Source organism: Microcebus murinus, chromosome 4 (genome assembly GCF_040939455.1).
Source record: "Microcebus murinus isolate Inina chromosome 4, M.murinus_Inina_mat1.0, whole genome shotgun sequence".
Lineage (NCBI taxonomy): Eukaryota > Metazoa > Chordata > Mammalia > Primates > Cheirogaleidae > Microcebus > Microcebus murinus.
This window is the reverse complement of record NC_134107.1, coordinates 11,097,731-11,117,740: the sequence shown is the minus strand read 5'-3', so window position 1 is coordinate 11,117,740 and position 20,010 is coordinate 11,097,731. Positions and strand designations below refer to the sequence as shown.

Genomic DNA, 20,010 nt, shown 5'->3' with positions numbered 1-20,010 from the left:
TTATATTCTTTTTTTTATTTCGGCATATTATGGGGGTACAAATTTTAAGGTTTCAAAAAGTGCCCCTCCCCCCCACCCCCCACAAGTCTCATATTTAAAAGTATATATACTGTAAAGTTTCCTTTTATCACCAACTCCCTCTACCCTTCCACACACACATAGGATCTTGTGGCAAACACAAACAAAAGTGAATATAGCAAGTCTGTATCCTCATCCATCTTTTTTTTTTTTAACACAAATGATATTATGCTATACATAGCTATGCAGATTGCTTCTTTTCCTTCTAGTGATCTTTTTTAGTATATTTTTTGAAATGTTAGACAGCTGTGCTCTTGGCTAAAATACCAATAATGAAGCAGCTGACACAGTCTTAAGCTTTTACCGTTACCATGTTCAGGGGCTAATACTCAACTGTGTAACACCTTATGATGTGGGGTTGACTATTTTCTTTTCATAAACGAAGACACCAGGCTGGGCGTGGTGGCTCACACCTGTAATCCTAGCACTCTGGGAGGCTAAGGCAGGAGGATCCCTTGAGCTTAGGAGTTCCAGACCAGCCTGGGCAAGAGTGAGACTCCGTCTCTACTAAAAGTAGAAAAAATTAGCTGGGTGTGGTGGTGTGCTCCTGTAGTCCCAGCTACTCAAGAGGCTGAGCCAGGAGGATCTCTTGAGCCCAGGAGTTTGAGGTTGCTGTGAGCTAGGCTGACACTACAGCACTCTAGCCTGGGTAACAGAGTGAGACTCTGTCTAAAATAAATAAATAAATAAATAACAATAAAAAAAGAAAGAAGACACCAAATCATTACCCCATTTTACAGACAAGCAAGTAAAGTACAGACATTTAAATGATGCCCAGGGATACAGTATTCCAACTTGTCCCTTCCAAGTTACTTAAACACCAATCCTATACATAGAGGATAAAAGGCTGAAGTGTGTCCCAGTATAGTCACAGTGAGTAATATTTACTTGGCTATTTATCCCATAAGACTCTGAGTCTCTGAAGGACAGGAATGTGTCTTATGCAGCATTACTGCCTATCATAGTACCTGGCACATAACAAATGCCCTATTTTTGGAAAGCTTTTGAACCTGAGTCACAGTGGATGTCATTGCAGAAAACAATTTTGCTGTTTTTGTGCTTCATAAACTACTTGAGAAACTTGAACATTTATGACTTTGTTTTGCTTTTCCAGAATGAATATGATGATTAACAATTTTTGAGCACTAACCATGCAGTCATTATTGCCAAAAACATTCCATTTAATTTACAACAACCCTGTGAGTATTGGAATCATTTTGCAGATGATGAAACAGGCTCAGAGAGGTTAACTAACTTATCCAAGATTGCAGAGCTAATGAACATCAGAACCCAAACTCAGAGCCTGGTCAGTCTGACCCCAAAGCAAGTGGTCTTAACCACTCAAACCTGTCTAAATGTCACCTACCTCTGGAAACCCTCAAGGCAAGTTCAATCTCTGGTCATATCACATGACTTAATTCAGAGTGAGATGGCTGAAGGCAGGCGGTAATCAGTATCATCAATATTTACCATTTTGAATGTCTACTGTTTTAATGACCCTGGATATTAGAGAAAGAAATAACAACAACAAAACATGTTTCTCATTTACAAGGGTTGCTTTCTAAGCTGTTACCAATACTAAAGTCTACCTATAATTTGTATTGTGTTGTTTCAAATGCCAAAAGCTTCTACAAAGTATAGGGAAGGCTGACGTGCTAAGATTGACCTTGATGCTGTTATATTGAGACAGAGATAATGTCAGCATTTGCTGTTCTCTTCCTGACAGAATTGATTTCACTGGATTTTTATTGGGAGCCCTTAAAATAGAACAGGGTATTTTGTTCAATAGAAAAAGTTAGGTATTTAATATTAAAGAAACCAGAAAGTGAGTGAGTGGTGTTAGGTATAGTGTATATGTTCTTCATTCATTAATTCAATAGATATTTGAGTCTCTACCATCTGTCAGCACTGTTTGAGGCACTAGGGATATAGTAGTGATCAAAAGAAACAAAAATCCCTGTTTGCAACTTACATTCTAGTGGGAAGAGACAGACAAAACGCAAAGTAAAACATAAGTTGGGGAGTAAGAAGTCTTATGTAGACAAGTAATGCAGGGAAGGGGATTAGTGACTGCTGGTATGTGTGTGCAATTTTAAATCCTTGCATATAGTGTGTTGTAGTTGTGGAAAGTCGTTGGCCCTTGGCCCCTCCTTTCTCTTTCTGAGCATACCACATAATGTCCTGGGTTTGTCACATCTTGGAGGTTCTGCTTTCTGCATACCCAGTGTGAAACTCCAGTAACCACTTGCCCTGATGTTCACTTCTAGTATCTTGCTGGCCCAAGCTGGCCTAGATCTAATCCAAACTTAAATCTAAAGCCTGAAGTAGAGTAATCAATCTTGAGAGTTTGGGGAGAATCAGAAGATACATGGGAAAAGAAATCAAAATAGGACCTCTTTAGGTAGGATTAGGTAGAATTATCTTTAACTTTTCAGCTCTGGCATAATCACTATGGAAGTAGAAAATAACTCAAGGCTTGGCAGGACCTAGAGGTAGCTGGAAGATGGTTCTGGGTAGGTTATAAAAAGTTACAGCAGAGGCAGAAAGAAGAGTGGAAAAATTTGTTGAATTTATGGATAAGGCAATGGTGATGCGAAGAGGTGGTGGTGGTTCGGGAATGGATGCTTTGGATCCAACAGCTACTTATGCCCAAGACAACTACCCCCGCTCCAACAAATCCAAAAGCCAATATTCTTCAATTGTGGCAAATGACATTTACCCAATCACATGTGAAATGCGAATAAAACCATGTTTGGAGAACTTTGTTTTGTATTGATCTTCCATACAGTTTAAGTAGAAGTGTGCTTGGAAAAGCAGCATCAAAACAGGCTCCTGTAAACCTGAGGTTTACAAAAGATGGCCAAGGCGTAGGCTGGACAAAAGCAGTGGAAGAAGAGGTCTCACTGGAAGTTCTTACGTTAGCTAGTAGAGCGGTAAGGGTGCACTTCAGGCTTGGCCAGAGACAGGAATATGCGGTGATGCCGCTGCTGCTGGTGGTAATGAAGTCACGGCCACCTCTCCTTGTGAAGTCAAAATCATTAAAAACCCTTCACGTCACCCACGGTTGAGGCCTCCCTTCTGCCAACGATCTGTGACCTCAGCCTGCGTTAAACACCGAAACCATCTCAAACACAGCGGCCAGAGATTCACCACCAGTCAGCCGGAGGCCTCCGCCCGGGGCCTGGTCTTCACACTAGGCGCCGGGCGGGGCTCGCCCGCGGACGCGGGCCGGCCCGCCCCCCACGCACGGCCTGCTGGGAGTTGTAGTTCACTCGGGGAGCGGCGCGAAGTCCCGCCTTCCTCCTACCGCGCTTCCTCCCCGCCCCGGATGAGTGCGCAGAAAAGGGACCGCTGGCCGGGACCCAGGGAGCGGTGGGACTACAATTCCCAGTGGACTTAACACCGGCGCACAGCCACAGGTAGCCTGCAGCGCACTCTGCGCACGCGCACACGTGCCGGGCGGTGGCGGGATTCCGCCGCGTGCGCTTTCCCGCTTCGGCGCGCCCTAAGCTTGCTACGCCTGGGCCGCCTGTCCAGCCTCGCCGGCACGCCCTGCGCTCGCTCCCTCGCGGCTCGGCGCACCCCTCCTCCCCAGTTTCTCCTGGAGCGCAGGCCCCGCCCGTTTCCCGCCTCCAGGGCCTGGTTCGTTCCTGCCCCAGTACTCCCCTCTCTTCTGCGCCTCTGCTGCTTCTGCTGAAGGCAGAGGCTCCATGTTGTCCCCTCAGCGAGCGGTAGCGGCTGCCTCGAGAGGAGCAGGTGAGGCACCCAATTTTCCCTGACTCACTCCGTGGCCAACCCCGCCGCACTCCCTGCTATAGCTCCGAGGAGACCGCCCGCCATCGCCGCCGCCCTTCCTCGTCCCCGGGCTGCGACCGCGCGTCCCTTGCCGAGGTCCCTCGGCTCGCGAACTCCGGGCCAGGGGCTCCTCGCGGGGCGCCTTCAGCCTTCGGTTGGGAGCTGCCGCCCGCTGGGCTCGGGGCGAGCGCCCAGGAGAGGCCTCCGGCGCTCCTCTGGCTGCCCCCGCCCCGTGGCGCCCTCTGCGCCGCACTGGGTGGCCCCGGGGCCGGTGGTCCCCGGGGCGTCGTCCTGAGCTTCGCAAGGGCGAGCACCGGCGAGGCTGAGCCGGCCGCCGGGGGCTGCAGCACCCCTCCCGGCCTGGCCACTGGGCACGCCCTCGGGCCGGGACCTGGGCGCCGAGTGGCCCTGGGCGTGTTAACGGGCCGGAGCGGGAGGGTAGATGCTTTATTGTCCAGCCTTTCTTAAAGTGCTGGGGGGCTGCGAAGTGTCCTTCGAGTTGGAGGTTTTACGTTTATTCTGACGACCTGGAGGCACTGACAAGAAGTATTAGGAAAGTTGGTTTTCAACCCACGCTTATTTCCATAGGGGAGATAAAAGAAGTGGCCTAATTGGTTTTTAGTAAGTTCTTTTAGTACGTTTGGTACAGTACGTTTTTCTTTTTCTTTTTTGAAGCCATAAAACATAGTGAAAGTGTTAAGTAAAAACCAAATAGGGAGGCACCTTGAGTTCACGGATATGGTTTAAGCTGTCATTTTACCTGGCTTCATTGTGTGCGCTGTTGAAATTACTTGGTCCTTCACTTGAGAAATCTAAAGGCAAAAAGGAAGAGAATAGTGTTTGAAAAATCTTTTTTTTTTTTTTTTTCATATTTTAGTTGCATTTCTCTCTCTCTCTCTCTTTTTTTGAGATAGAATCTTGCTCTAGTTCCCCGGGCTAGAGTGCTGTGGCCAGCCTAGCTCACAGCAACCTCAAATTCCTGGGTTTAAGCCATCCTCCTGCCTCAGTCTACGCAGTAGCTGGGACTACAGGTGCACGCCGCTACACCCGGCTAATTTTTTCTATTATTATTATTTTTTTTAGTAGAGATGGGTTCTCGCTCTTGCTCGGGCTGGTCTTCAGCTTCTGAGCTCAAGGAATCCTTCCTCCTCTGCCTCCCAGAGTGCTAGGATTACAGGTGTGAGCCACCAGGCCTGGCCTGAAAAATCTTTAATAGGTGAATCTCAGTCTTCACATTTGAATATGAAGGAGTGGAATGTCTTATGAAAGGCAAAGAAAAACTAAAATGGTAAAAAACGTGATTTCACATTTTGGCTTACTTTTGGAAAAGCAGATTTAAGAAGCAAAACCTGTTAGGGTGGAAAGCTTAGTAGGTGCTCACCGCGTGGGTGGAGAAAGATTCTCACACAGAAATTAAGTTATCAAGGTAAAATTTATTTTATCCTTTAGAAGGACAGAAGAATGAGAGAGAAAGAGAAGGAGGGGACGGAGAGAGGAGAGCAGAGAGATAGCATGGCATCCCAAAGAAAGAGAGGTGGAAGATACCATTTTATATTTGGTGTTTTCCTGTATGGTTTAATATACCAGTAAGCCTAATAAGTTTTTTTTCTTGGGCTTCTAGCGTTTCCACTGTTAAAGCTACTTTGAGGTTAAAAAAAAAAAAAACAAATCCAGAATTTTGTTCTTGGAAATCCTGTCAAACTCTACAGATTTAAAACCTGTTTAAATAGAATCAAAGTTTGCTATAAAACAATGGCTTTCATTTAACCAAGAGTGATAGTATTTAGAAGATTTTAAAGGCAATGCAGGAAGCTATATGGGTATAAACTTTAGCCCTCAAAGTTTAGTTTTTCTGTTATTATAGTTTGACTGTTATCAGTAGCCATCTCGGGATGTAGCTACTTTCATTGATGTATTAATTATGATCTTAAAACATTTAAACTTTAGCAGTTTTAAAACTATGTTCATTTATCGAAGGTTACCAAGGTCATGTGAACTAAAAAGGCATTTGAGTTCTTAATAAAATTTGATGCAAGCTTACTTTTTCTTTAAGTCAATTAATAGAGCTCTTTTACATAATTTGGTAGTGAAACATCACATTCACATGACGTATATGGACACACAAACATACAGACATATAGAAGTAGACAATTTTAGGTGAAACAAGGCAGAAAGTTCAGAGCATACCAAGGAAAGGAAAAAGTTGTATGTAAAGTCCCAATTAAGCTTTTTCCAAAGTCAAAGAAAGGAAGCTGTAACATCTTTTCCCAGTGGAGGTAATTAATTGGGAAGCACTAAAGGGTGGGCAAAGACTATCTCCCAGAGTACAGAGAAGTTGTGGAATACGTAGCAGGTTTACATTTTACCTTTCACTCTGACAGTGCAGGTAGGAGAGGGAAACAGAGGCCTGAAAATTCAGGAAGAGCAGAGGACGTGGCTTTAGTGTTTAGTGCCAGAGAGTTGCTTAAGTCTTGGCCATCCTGTTGTGCCAAAGTTGAGTCTGTTCATGCTCATGGAATCTGACATGCCTGTCAGACTGAAGCAGTTTCAGAGGGTCCGAGGGTGTGGAGGACGCCCATTCAGGGTGGGGCAGCCAGATCCCGAATGCAGGTGTGATCCCCTCCCTGCTCTTTCAGTGCCCTTTGTCAGAAGGTGCAGGGACCCTGCTTCCTGAGGCATTTTTACTCCAGGGACCCACAGTCATAATGGAGACAGGGTTTAGTTCCCATAGCAAGGTGTGGCCTTGTGGTCTTGCCTGGGGCCTTTTTGAGTAACTGTCTGTGGAAAAACTCCTTTACAGAGTGGCAGCCACTATTTGAAAGTTGTCAGTCCCACTCCCTTTTTCCTTTCACCTCTCCCCATTCCATATTATCAAACCTTGAAGGACAGGTTTAAAGTTCTTCTTGTGGAGTCTGAGGCCCCTTTTCAAATTTTTGGAGTTTACGCCAAATGTTGGGGCTGTGAGATGTGAAATGAAGTACATTGCTAATATGGATTGTCCCTCCCTAGTGTCAAGATCTAGATTAGAAAAGAGGAGAATAACTTCAGACAGGAAAAGGGCTGAAATTTCATTCTGGCTTCTCCCATTTGGGTACCTGATTTACAATGCCTTGTGACCCTGTGGCCTCCTAGAAAGGGAGCTGGTGTACAGGGGAGGGAGTTCTGGAATGGCCAGCCAGAGCAGGTGTGGCCAGGTGAGAGAAATGAAGATGGAGAAGAAGGAGGAACAGAGGACCCAAAAGAGAAACATCTAGAAGGTGAGGGCAGTGAGAGAGATGCAGGAGTAAGAAGTAACATGAAGCAGGCAGAGCAAAGACCAGAAAGACTAGAGGGTTTAAAGAAAGCTTGAAAGTAGAGAACTTTAGACCCTTTGCTGGCTAGCAGCCATAGAAGTTCAAGTAACATCATGCAGAGAGTCATTCTCAGGCCAAATTTCAGGGTCATTTAATTTACTGAATGTTTGGGATGGGGTCAGTGAGTCCCAAAGTTCTCACCGAATGTTGCCTATGTTGGCAACTAGAAGAAAGAAAAGGATGTTTTAGAGCGGGTCATATGTGCCAAAAACCTGAGAGGGTGTCCCCAACTCAGATGACCGTTGAAGGTCTGATGAGACATCAAGCATCTCCAAAAATCTGAGTCAGACCAAAACAACAATCTGGCCAGCAGACAGGCATCCCTGAACTCCAACTCAGATTGTGAACCTGAAGTCTTCCCCATAGCCAGGCGTCCCTGAGTCTGGGTGAAGACTTGATGGGGGCGGTCCCCAGCCCTCCGTGCCCTCCTCCCCCAAAGAGTGGTTTGGAAACATCTCTCCATGCCACCCTCCCAGTGGTAGACCCAGTGCTGGGTTTCCCTAGACCAAACAAGAAAGCTACCATTCTCCACCTCGTGCATAGTTTCCCAAATGATTCACCTAATTTTGAACAATTTGAGGAATGTCATAGGAATTGCTGAGGAGGGAGCAGTTTCAAGATTGAAGCACCTTCCTGTCCAAAGGTAGAAAAATGAGAGGATGAGACTGCCCTCGTGGTGGGGGGAGAAAAGTGACTTCTCCCCGTGTGGACACAGATGTGATTTTCTTTAGTCCCTGTGTGGGCTTCCAGATGTTAGGGAAAGGCTTATGTGCTCACAGCATGGATGGAGAAAGATTTCTCACACAGAGATTAAGATGTTAAAAGTTTATTTGATACTTTAGAAGGGCAAAAAGAGAGAAAGAGAAGGAAGCAGAGTAGGGGAAGAGAGCAGGGAGACAGCATGGCATCCGAAAGAAAGAGAAGGGAGATGCCAGCACCCAGGCCAGTGGCTTGCAGTTTTTATGGGGACAAAGAGAAAAATAGTAATTTTTGTGGAGTAATTATTAGGCAGTCGCCAGAGATCAAGTTGTCAGTCTTTCTTGTTTCTTCTGTTCCTGGAGACTTGGTTATCTCTGAGATGTAGTCAGGCCTATCACAGGGGATGTGATTTTTGCCCCTGAGATACGAAAAGAAGGCCTGGAGTTTACCCACTGCTGCCTGGTCCGGGAGCTTCTCTGGAACACCTTTAGGCTGTAGAAACAACTTGTAAAGGCTGTGAGCTGGTGAAGGTGAAGAGATTCTTTTGGGATGTTTGTGAAAACAGAGTCCCAGCAGGTTGCCTACCAGCAGAGCCGGTTCTCACAGTATTGATCCGTGGCTGTCATTAGAAAATTGGGAGATTCAAGGCTGCCCTATCAACCTGCTAAGTTCTAATCTATGTCCAGTATTTGGTGTTGCAAGATATGTACTGAAATTCAAATTAGTGATTTATTTCAGTTCCCACAGAAACTGCTTGTACTCTAGAAATTTCTGTTGCAGCTTTAACTCCTGTAAAGGAAACACTTGGTTGAAAAAGTGTTCATCTCTACATAAAATGAAGCATCACACTAGTCCAGCACGTTTTGTTTTATTAGCTACAGATTACCTAGTATTAATGAGATTAAGAAAAATAGCAATACAGAATAAATGTGATGATATGTACTAGCATAATTTTCTTAGTTTTTACTAAGTAGGGCTTATTTAGAATAGGTTAAAAATTGGTTTTCTGTGGTACATGCATGCCTTTTTTGGTAGCAGTTATAGAATAAAGGATTTATTCACACTAATTACTTAAAATGAAATAATAGAGACTTGTATAAACCAGAAATTATAATAAAGTCCTCTCCACCTCCCTAATTCCCAACAGTAGTCATTTTGTTTGTTTTTATTTGATATATATTTTGTAGAGAGGAATTTTGAGTCAGGAGAATATTTTGTTTCTAATAATTTCCCCCCAAACATATAATGTAATCATGTTGGTGACAGTCATCACCTTTACCATAACCTGTTAGTTAGAAGCAAGTCACAGGCCTACCTATACTCGGATACAATGACTATGAAGTCCATATTCATAAAGTAAAAGATATTTAGTGTGCAAGTAAAAGGATTTGATGTCACCATTTGTCACAAATAATTCTAGTAATTGGGGTGGCCTTCTGTGTTAGCCTTCTGTCTTCATCCAAAGTAAAAACAATCCTGAGTTGTCAGACTGGCAAGAGGTTTATTTAGCTTTTTATTGAATGGAGATAGGGTCTCACTCTGTTGCCCTGGATAGAGTGCAGTGGTGTCATCATAGCTCACTGCAACCTCAAACTCCTGGGCTCCAGTGATCCTCCTGCCTCAGCCTCCCGAGTAGCTGGTACTACAGGTGTGTGCCACTGTGCCCGGCTTATTTTTCTGTTTTTTGTAGGGATGGAGTCTCTCTCTTGCTCAGGCTGGTCTCTAACTCCTGATCTCAAGCAGTCCTCTCACCTCAGCCTCCCATAGTGCTGAGATTACCCCAAAGGTAGTCATTATTAACAACTTGGTCAAATATTCTTTTAAGATTTCCATGCAGTACCTTACAGAACCTAAGATGTGTGTGAACTTGTTTGAGAACTGGTTTAGGATTTACCTATAATGACTGGCATGCCTGTTAAAGTTCTTTATGGCATTATGTTTCATATTGAGGAAATATTCAAAGAACGCAACTACATCTTGAAGTTTGCCTGAACTTTAAAACAATTTTCTGAGCCGTCTTTGAGATTCTAGGAACATACCTAAAAAACATCAAGGGAAAAAGTGAGGGGAAAGCTTTTATTTAAAAGCAAAAGAATCTTTTAGTTGTTTTGGAGCTGTGGTTCTCAGTCTTGCTGCACATTTGAATCACCAAGGGGCTTTTATGTTAATTTTTTAGAGATGAATCTTGCTATGTTACCCAGGCTGGATTTGAACTGAGCTCAAGCAGTCCCCTAACCTCAGCCTCCCAGTAGCTGGGATTACAGGCACTCACCACTGTGCCCGACTACCAAGGGGCTTTTAAAACCTGCCTAAGCTTGGGTCTCACTCACAAATTCTGATTTAATTCATTCCGGAAACAGGAAACAGTTAAAATTCCCCCAGTAATTCTATTTTGCATACTAGTAGATAATCAAATTTCCCTATAAGTAGTTATTTATGTTTGAATTGATTTGTTATTTTTTAGGAAATATAATTTGTAACTATTGACATTTGTACTGAGAAGTTGATGGTCTGTGTAAATTTCTAAAAAATGCTTTTTTGGGACATATATTTTGATTCTTAGAACATGGTAGATGTATTTCATAGCTAAGGGATATTACAAATTAGGAGATATAGGTATCTTGGTATAGTAGGTGAATAAGCAAAGTAGTATAGTAAGTGCATTTATGCCTTGAAATGATAAGGAATCCAAGCCAAATACATTTTGTCAATTAAGAAAGCCTTATTGGCTGGGTGAGGTGGTTCATGTCTGTAATCCCAGCACTTTGAGAGGTAGTGTGGTGCAAAGATTGCTTGAGCTGAGATGTTTGAGGTTGCAGTGAGCTATGATTGTGCCACTGTATGCCAGCCTGGGGGACAGAGCAAGATCCCTTCTCTTTAAAAAAAAGAAGAAAATGGAAAAAAAAAAAAGCCATATTTAATTGGAGCACAGCTAGTTAAAACCTTTGGTGACCAGATTGATTTGGTGGTATTCTCATATTTAGGAAAGAGACAAATAAAGTCACTATCGATTTTTTTAAAAAAAATTTTTTTAAATTCTTTCTCCTTTTTTCTTTTTTTTTACAACTAATCTTCAAAGCAGACAACTTATTCTATTAAAGAGAATTGTTCTTCTACCTGTGGTATAGTTTGGCATCATTTTTATTTTTATTTATTTATTTTTGAGAGAGAGTCTCACTCTGTTGCCCGGGCTAGAGTGCTGTGGTGTCAGCCTAGCTCACAGCAACCTCAAACTCCTGGGCCCAAGCAATCCTGCTGCCTCAGCCTCCCGAGTAGCTGGGACTACAGGCAGGTGCCACCATGCCTGGCTAATATTTTCTATATATTTTTAGTTGGTCAATTAATTTCTTTCTGTTTTTATTAGAGACGGGGTCTCACTCTTGCTCAGGCTGGTTTTGAATTCCTGACCTTGAGCGATCCTCTTGCCTTGGCCTCCCAGAGTGCTAGGATTATAGGCGTGAGCCACCGCGCCCAGCCTAGTTTGGCATCATTTTTAGATTCAGCCCTTTCTGAATCTTCAATATGTTTAGTCATAGTTGATCTTCATAAATACATGAAGCACTGCAGAATTCTTAGTCAATAAAGAAAATGTGGGGTGGGAGGGGTACAGGAAATAAAAAATTAAAAGGAAATGTGGTTTTGTTCAGCATTCTGTGCTAAGGCACAAAGATTTTCTACAACAGACAAATTGGAAATAAGCTTCCTCCTAAACCCTTTAATTAATTAAAATATAAATTCTCCCCAGTATTCTGGTTAGTTGGGTTTAACTAGTATTTTCACTGAAACAAACTCAAACATAGGTGTATCTACCAGGACAATCACTGCCTAAAACAAGAGTGTGTAAAAGCACCCACCCTACCACCACCAAAAGGAATTACATCCAGCACTTTTAGAGTTGGCTAAGGGCTTAGTATGCTTACCCTTGCATGTGATGGTGTATTTCCTCTGGCTTTGTCTGTAAATTAGAACTTCAAAGACTGCCAGCAAAAACAAGGCATGAAAATGGTATGCCTCTGTTCTGGGGTGTGTTGCTCTTGCCCTTTAGTGAATATGATATTTCAAAAGGAGACTGGAAAACTCAGGTCATAACTTTACCCTGAGTCATACAGTCTACTCAGGGAAGTGTTTCTGTAACTTTGGTTGCATTGCTTTTAGACTTCTGAACAATAAGGATGAACACAGAGGCTGGCTCTACCCCAGTGGTTCTTAACCCAGCACCCTATAGGATATTTAGCAATGACTGGGAACATTTTGAATGTCACAACTTGGGGCAGTGTTACTGGTATCTAGTGAGTATTATCCAGGGATGTTGCTAAATATCCTGTAGTGCATAGGATAGCCACCCTCAACAAAGAGTTATCCAGCCCCAAATGTCAACAGTGCCAAGGTTGAGAAACTCTGGTCTATGCTGTCAAATTTAATTGACGAAATTCCATGTGAATTTTCTGAAATAGCAATATTAACTGCTTTCAATTAACTAGTTTCTTGAATTTATCCTTGTTCAGTCTTCTCACATATTTGAGGCAGCATTTAAATGTAATGTTTTTATGATGGAACTTGTTTCCTAGAATTTATGTTTTCTATAGGACTGAAAAGCCAACTATGATTTAATAAGTCTCATCCACTTTTCAACCTATGCAGCTCCTTTTTTTTTTCTCTCTCTTTTTCTTTTTAAATAAGGCCAGCCAGGCACAGTGGTACACACCGTGGTACTAGCTTCTAGGAAGGCTGAGGTGAGAGGATCACCTGAGCCCAGGAATTTGAGCCGGTAGTGAGGTATGATACTGTACCACTGTACTCCAGCCTAGGCTTCAGTGCCAGACTTTTTTTTTCCCCCAAAGGGTTTTAAAAATCCAGAGTTAAGAGATAATTTCATCTGTTAGTCTTTCAACTGCATTCTGCTTGGGTTGTCTTTCCTTGTCATTTTAGTGCAGAGCTAGTCTATTGAATGAAATTACAGCAGGTCTTCAGATAATGTGTTTTGTTCAATGCTGTTTTGTTATAACATTGATGAGAAAAAAATTGATTCCCAGCTGGGGCAGCTGCCTGTGTGTAGTTTACACATTCTCTTCATGTCTGTGTAGGTTTTCTCCAGGTACTCTTGTTTCTTCTCACATCTCAAAGATGTGCATGTTAGGTGAATTGGCGTGTTTAAATGGTCCCAGTCTGAATGAGTGTGGGTGTGTGTGTGAGTGCACCCTGCTATGCAATGGTGTATTGTCCAGCGTGTGTTCCCACCTGAGGCCCTGAGCTGTCGGGATGGGCTCCTACCACCTGAGACCCTGAACTGGAATAAATGGGTTGGAGAATGAATGAATGAATATATACAAATTATAGTAAAAGGAAAACTCACAAAGTCTGTGATAATTATACAGGTGCATGACAGTAAGTAATGTGTGAAAGCCTGCCATGTTTATATTAATTAGCCTTTGGTAAAACTGATTTTGTAACAGTAATTTTGCTTAAAGTTGCAGTTTCCAAGAACCTGTCAACAATGTCAAGTGAGGACTTACTGTACTGCAGAGATTTGAACAGGCATATTAAACCTATTGGTTAGTCTTTATTAAGGTGTGTTATGCCAAAAGTAAAGAATAAATCAGTACTTTATGAAAAGGTTGTAGCATTCACATAAGCTGTTAGAATGCTTTCTAATTATCAGCCAACTGTTTTCAACATTTTCTACATATTTGAAATGATGGCTAATGCAGTATTATCATTAGCTAGTTAAAGCAATACAATAGTCCCCGACCCTTACCCAGGGGGAGTATGTTCCAAGACCCCTAGTGGATGCCTGAAACCGTGGATAATACTGAACCATATGTACATTGAGTCAGTTGATCTGATAACGAGAAGGCTACTAAATTGACTAACGGGCTGATAGTGTATACAGCATGGACATGCTGGACAAAGGGATGATTCATGTCCCAGGCAGGAGGGCACAGAATTTCATCATAATACTCAGAACTGCATGCAACTTAAAACTTATGAATTATTTATTTCTGGAATTTTACATGTAATATTTTGGGACCATGATTGGGGTAACTTAAACTTTGAGAAGCAAAACTGTGGATAAAGGGGGGGGCTACTGTAATCAGAATTGGCAATATGGGCTGGGTGAGGTGGCTCACACCTGTAATCCAAGCACTCTGGGAGGCCGAGGTGGGTGGATCGTTTGAGCTCAGGAGTTCGAGACCAGCCTGAGCAAGAGTGAGACCCTGTCTCTACTAAAAATAGAAAGAAATTAATTGGCCAACTAAAAATATGTAGAAAAAATTAGCCAGGCATGGTGGTGCCTGCCGGTAGTCTCAGCTACTCGAGAGGCTGAGGAAGAAGGATTGCTTGAGCCCAGGAGTTTGAGGTTGCTGTGAGCTAGGCTGACACCACAGCACTCTAGCCGGGGCAACAGAGTGAGACTGTGTCTCAAAAAAAAAAAAAAAAAGAATCATTGAATTTTAGAGTTAATTTTCATAGCTTCTGCCTGATTTTGTAGGGGAAATGGAGATACAGAAGTAAAATGCTATATTTGTGCTCTTTGCATCAATGCAAAACTGGGCATAGAACTCTGGTCTTATTGTTAGGAAGGGTCTTTCTTCTATACATACTGCCTCATCAGAATAGCAACCTTTGCCAAAACAGGAGCTTAAATCGTAGAAGGAAGAAATGATAGGATTTGGTGATATACTGCATATAGAAGACAGAGGCAGGGGAAATGTAGAGGCTTTGAGAGATTTGAGAGAAGTGGAGTGACTAAGGATCCATTTTGAGAATACTAAATGTAGACTTGTAAAATGTTAGCATTGAAGGGTTGCTAGAGGTTAAACACTTGACTAATTTTACTGATGAGACTGAGGATTAGACATGCCCAGGATCAGATAGAACTGAAGCAAGAACCTGTCCCCTGACTCTTAGGTCCATATATTTCCACAGATTATGCGTGAGAGTGAGTAGGTGAATCTATCCCTTAGGCATTTGTACATTTGAACTACATGCAGGTTAGAGATGTAATGAAGTTGTGTCAGTCGTCAAAGTAAAGGGTATAGATCAGGTGCAGTGGTTTATGCCTGTAATCCTAGCATTTTGGGAGGCTGAGGCAGGAGGATCACTTGAGGCCAGGAGTTTGAGACCAACCTGAGCAACATAGCAAGACCCCATCTCTACAAAAAGTGCAAATATTAGCTGGGCGAGGTAGTACATTCCTGTAGTCCCAGCTACTTGGGAGGCTGAGACAGAAGAATTGCTTGAGCACAGAAGTTGGAGTTGGGAGTGGGCTATGATGATACCACTGCACTCCAGCCTGGGTGCCAGAGCAAGGACTTGTCTCAAAAAAAAAAAAAAAAGATATGGTTGAAATTGTAAGAATAAAGAGCTCACTGAAGGAGTGAATGAGAACTGCAAAAGACTGAAGCTGAGGGGAATTGAGCCTAACCTCTCTCCCCTACTTCAAAATTCCATTGCAGTGCTCTCTATACCAAAACAAAACAAAAAAACCTGAAGCATAGCATTGGTATATATCTACAGGAGGCTGAAAGAAGAAAAAGAATTAGTGAAAGTAGATGATAAAGAGGCTAGAGGTGAACTAGGAACATGCACTGTCACTGAGTCCAAAGGTTTTAAGTTTTAGAAGTGGGTGGCAATTGTGTTTTGTCACAGAGAGGTAGAATTGAATAAGAATCAAGAGAGTGCCATTGGATTTGGCAAGAGAGGCCATTGATAAACTGGAGTGTATTATCAACAGACAGAGATGAAAGCCAAATTGCAAGGTGTTAAGAAGGGAATGGGTAGATAACAAGTGGGTGAAGACATACTTTCAAGGAGTTTGACAGTGAAAGAGAGGAGAATGGAAGGGGGAATAGAAGAATTTTTTTTTTGAGACAAAAATCTCACTCTGTTGCCTGGGCTATAGTGCCGTGGCAACAGCCCAGCTCACAGCAACCTCAAATTCTTGGGCTCAAGCAATCCTTCTGCCTCAGCCTCCCGAGTAGCTGGGACTACAGGCACACACCACCATGCCCGGCTAATTTTTTCTATTTTTAGTAGAGACAAGGGTTTTGCCCTTGGTCAGGCTGGTCTCGAATTCCTCAGCTCAAGTGATCCTCCTGCCTCTCCTGCCTCAGCCTCCCAGAGTGCTAGGATTACCGGCATGAGCCACTGTACCCGGTGGGGAAGAAATTTTTATTGAGGTGCTTTATATGTATTACTGGAGTTAGTGTTCACAATAATAGAAAATTATTCTTTCTTTGTTAAATACCAGAGCTGAGTGTGACCGTTTCTGTACTTCCTATGATCTCCCAGTCTGGGTGATAAATCATACTTACAATATGATAATGTTGTAATGAGTAGGATAGTAAGTACAGGTTTCAGTGGAAACAGGAATTTGGGAAGTAGAAACTATTCATTGAGTCTCTAGTATGTTTCAAACACTGTGCTTTGATGAGTGGTAGATTTATAAATGGAGACAAAAGTGGTTACAAATTTCTCCCTAGTCATAGTGTGACAGTTGTGGAGTTTGTTTGTTTCACAAATATTTATTGATTGCCTGCTAAGTGTGGATACTGTTTTGGGAACTTAGGGGATATAGACTTGAACAAGAGAGACAAAAATTGCTGCCCTTGTAGGAATTACGTTATAGAGGAGAAAAGTAAGGATTCATGTTCTGCCCTGTCTTGATTCCAGAGCCTGTTTTTTTCTTTTTTTTGAGACAGAGTCTCACTCCTTTGCTCGGGCTAGAGTGCCATGGCATCAGCCTAACTCACAGCAACCTCCAACTTCTGGGCTTAAGCAATCCTTCTGTCTTAGCCTCCCAAGTAGCTGGGACTACAGGCATGCACCACCATGCCCAGATAATTTTTTCTATATATTTTTAGTTGTCCAATTAATTTCTTTCTATTTTTAGTAGAGATGGGGTCTCGCTCTTGCTCAGGCTGGTCTCCAACTCCTGACCTTGAGCAATCCTCCCACCTCGGCCTCCCGGAGTGCTAGGATTACAGGCATGAGGCACCACTGTTTTTTTCTTTTTATTATACCATGTGAAATGCTAGGCTCTGAGAGGGTGGGGTCAGGTCATCAGGACAAAGGGAGGGCTTCATCAAAGGTGAATATTAAAGAGTAAGTATTAGCCTGGAGGCAAGGGAGAAGAAGCATTTTAGCTCAGGGGAAATAATGGTTGAATAGATGGTTTGTGTGAAGTTTTGGCATCAAGACAGACAGGACCTGAATCCTGACTTTTCCTGGTAAAAAGACCAATGAAAATACATCTTCTTGGGAGGATGACAATAAGGAATTAAAGGAAATAAGGCAGTGGGGAGAATGGTGGTGAAAGGCTTTTGACTTAAATGAAGGAGAGTTTTAGGTTTGAGTCACAATCCATAGAATGTTTTTGGTAGCCTTTTGTGTAGTTGCTTTCATGATATTAATATGTTTGTGTACTGTAATGAAGTAGAAGAGTTCAGCCCAAAGGTGTGAGTGGATATCATCAAAGCAACACTTGGGGATGGTGACTTGGAAGAACAACCTAACAGGCAAGAAGGGTTGGAAGGTGGCGTCAGCCCAGCAGCTCACAGCAACCTCAAACTCCTGGGCTCAAGTGATCCTTCTTCCTCAGCCTCCTGAGTAGCTGGGGCTATAGGCACATACCACCATGCCTAGCTAATTTTTTCTATATATTTTTAGCTGGCTAATTAATTTCTTTCTATTTTTAGTAGAGATGGGGTCTCTCTCTTGCTCAGCCTGGTTTTGAACCTCTGACATTGATCCTCCCGCCTCAGCCTCCCAGAGTGCTAAGATTTTTTTTTTTTTTGAGGCAGAGTCTCACTCTGTTGCCCAGGCTAGAGTGAGTGCCGTGGCATCAGCCTAGCTCACAGCAACCTCAAACTCCTGGGCTCAAGCGATTCTGCTGCCTCAGCCTCCTGAATAGCTGGGACTACAGGCATGAGCCACTATGCCCGGCTAATTTTTTCTATATATATTAGTTGGCCAATTAATTTCTTTCTATTTATAGTAGAGACGGGGTCTTGCTCTTGCTCAGGCTGGTTTCAAACTCCTGACCTGAAGCAATCCACCAGCCTCGGCCTCCCAGAGTGCTAGGATTACAGGTGTGAGCCGCTGTGCCCAGCCTGCCTTAAGTTTTTGATTAAAGATTCTAAAAGATTGGGAAGTCTGAGATGTGAGGACAAATCAGCAAAGTACCTTCAGATGACATCTGGGCAGGGATGAGTGGAAATGAAGTTTTTACTTAGAAGATTGATAATACTATCCATTGTCTTTAGGCAGCAAGAGATAATGTGGTAAGTGGGCAACTGTGTCTGTTTAAGTTGAATCATTGGTGATGTGTATATTTCAAAATACTTTTTCCCTTACATAGGCCCAAACCAAAGAAACACTGTCAGTGAACACAAGGGATGTTGATAACTGTTCTTGTACCACTGGTATGAAGAGAAATGTACGATCACCCCAGCTCTTCCAACTAAACATAGCCTGGCACTCTTCCTGTGTTCTTGGGTACTATGCTACAGGAAAAAAGAGGAAGAGATGAGTAAAGACGTTATCTTTTTTTTTTCCAACTATCCTCAGTGGTCTTCAACATCTCTTGAAGTGCAATTCATTGTGCACATTTGTATACATTTTTGTAATTGGATTATTTCATCTTGCCTGTAGCCCATGTAACCTTATCTTCCATGCTTATTGCCCTGCATCAGGGGTCCTCAAACTTTTTTAAACAGGGGGCCAGTTCACTGTCCCTCAGACTGTTGGAGGGCCGGACTATAGTTAAAAAAAAACTATGAACAAATTCCTATGCACACTGCACATATCTTATTTTGAAGTAAAAAAACAAATGGGCAAAAACACTCACATCTGGCCCTTGGGCCATAGTTTGAGGACGCCTGCCCTACAACTTTGGGTTGTAGCCCCTCCATTCATTCATTTTATACTTGTTTATTTTGTGCATGCTGTGTGTCCTTATATTCACATTGCTCAGTAAACTAACTTTACATATGTATGTATGTATTTATGACAGGATTGCACACTGTCGCCTGGGCTAGAATGCTGTGGTATCATCATAGTTCACTGAACCCTCAAACTCTTGGGCTCAAGCAATCCTCCTGCCTTAGCCTCTGAGGTGGTTGGGACTACAGGCGTGTGCTACCATACCCAGCTAAGTTTTTAAAAAAATTTTTTGTAGAGAGGGGGTCTTTTTTTTGTTGCCCAGGCTCATCCTGAACTGGATTCAAGCAGTCCTCCCACCTTGGCCTTCCAAAGTGCTGGGATTATAGGCATGAGCCACTGTGCCCAGCCTGCTCAGTTAACTTTAATAGTGAAATAGATGAAATTGAAATATCTGGTATCATGAACTTAATTATACAGTCCTGGGAGACTACTTTATTGATTACTAGGTTTGGCTGTATCTGAGAGAGTCTCCAAATTTAAGCAAGATATACATGTATTTTTCTTTCACGTAAGTGAACCAGTGTGGTAGTTCTACTTAATGAAGTCCCAGGCTCTGGCTCTCTTGTTATTCCAGTATTCTTAGGGTGTTGCCCTCATGTGCCTGACCCTGGATAACTCACTTCTACTTCTCATCCAGCCACAGGCAGGGGGAAAAACTTCCTGACCTGGAAGTTGCCTGTGTCATTTCCAGACACTTCTTATTGGCCAAAACTTAGTCAACTGTTCATATCCTACCTGTAAGGTTGAGTTGTAAAAGTGTTTTGAGGCATTTATATGCCCAGCTAAAAATCTGTTACATAGTGGGGGAGAAGTGAATATTAGGGGAATAACCAGCTATCTCTGCCACAATCAGGACTTTGTTCTCTACTTCTTTGAGTGCTGTACAGTACTTAACACTGGCTTATCCCTAAAGTCTGAATAAATTCTTCTCATTAGTTCTTTTGTATGAAAGACTGAGGTCTTTGGGTCTTGGATTTAACTGCTGCTGGAGCAATAAGAGCTCAAGAGATTATTCATGGAAATGTTTCATTTAAAAAATTTTTTTAATTTTTAGAGACAGGGTTTTGCTTTGTCACCCAGGCTGGAGTGCAGTGGCGTCATCATAGCTCACTGCAGCCTCAAACTTCTAGGCTCAAGTGAT

The 20,010-nt window shown here is 42.7% G+C and overlaps 1 protein-coding gene and 1 long non-coding RNA gene across 3 annotated transcripts in view; one reads left to right on the top strand and one right to left on the bottom strand.

The window, feature by feature from the left end:
- The first annotated feature begins 3,237 nt into the window (after window positions 1-3,237).
- ATL3 (atlastin GTPase 3) overlaps window positions 3,238-20,010 on the top strand; it is a 43,812-nt gene continuing 27,039 nt past the window's right edge. The window contains exon 1 of one of the 2 annotated variants that reach the window (XM_012777851.3): window positions 3,238-3,497. Coding sequence is in view for 1 of the 2 variants with exons in the window: in XM_012777850.2 (XP_012633304.1) it covers window positions 3,789-3,834 (46 nt within the window). In the remaining variant the exon portion in view is untranslated. Of the gene's footprint in view, window positions 3,498-3,573; window positions 3,835-20,010 lie in introns of those variants that run through there. The other variant, XM_012777850.2, reaches the window with a different exon arrangement.
- LOC142870575 (uncharacterized) lies at window positions 4,527-6,326 on the bottom strand. Its single transcript, XR_012918908.1, has 2 exons — window positions 6,240-6,326; window positions 4,527-4,685 (listed from the first exon to the last, which is right to left on the bottom strand). It is a non-coding gene; the product is annotated as an uncharacterized LOC142870575 (long non-coding RNA).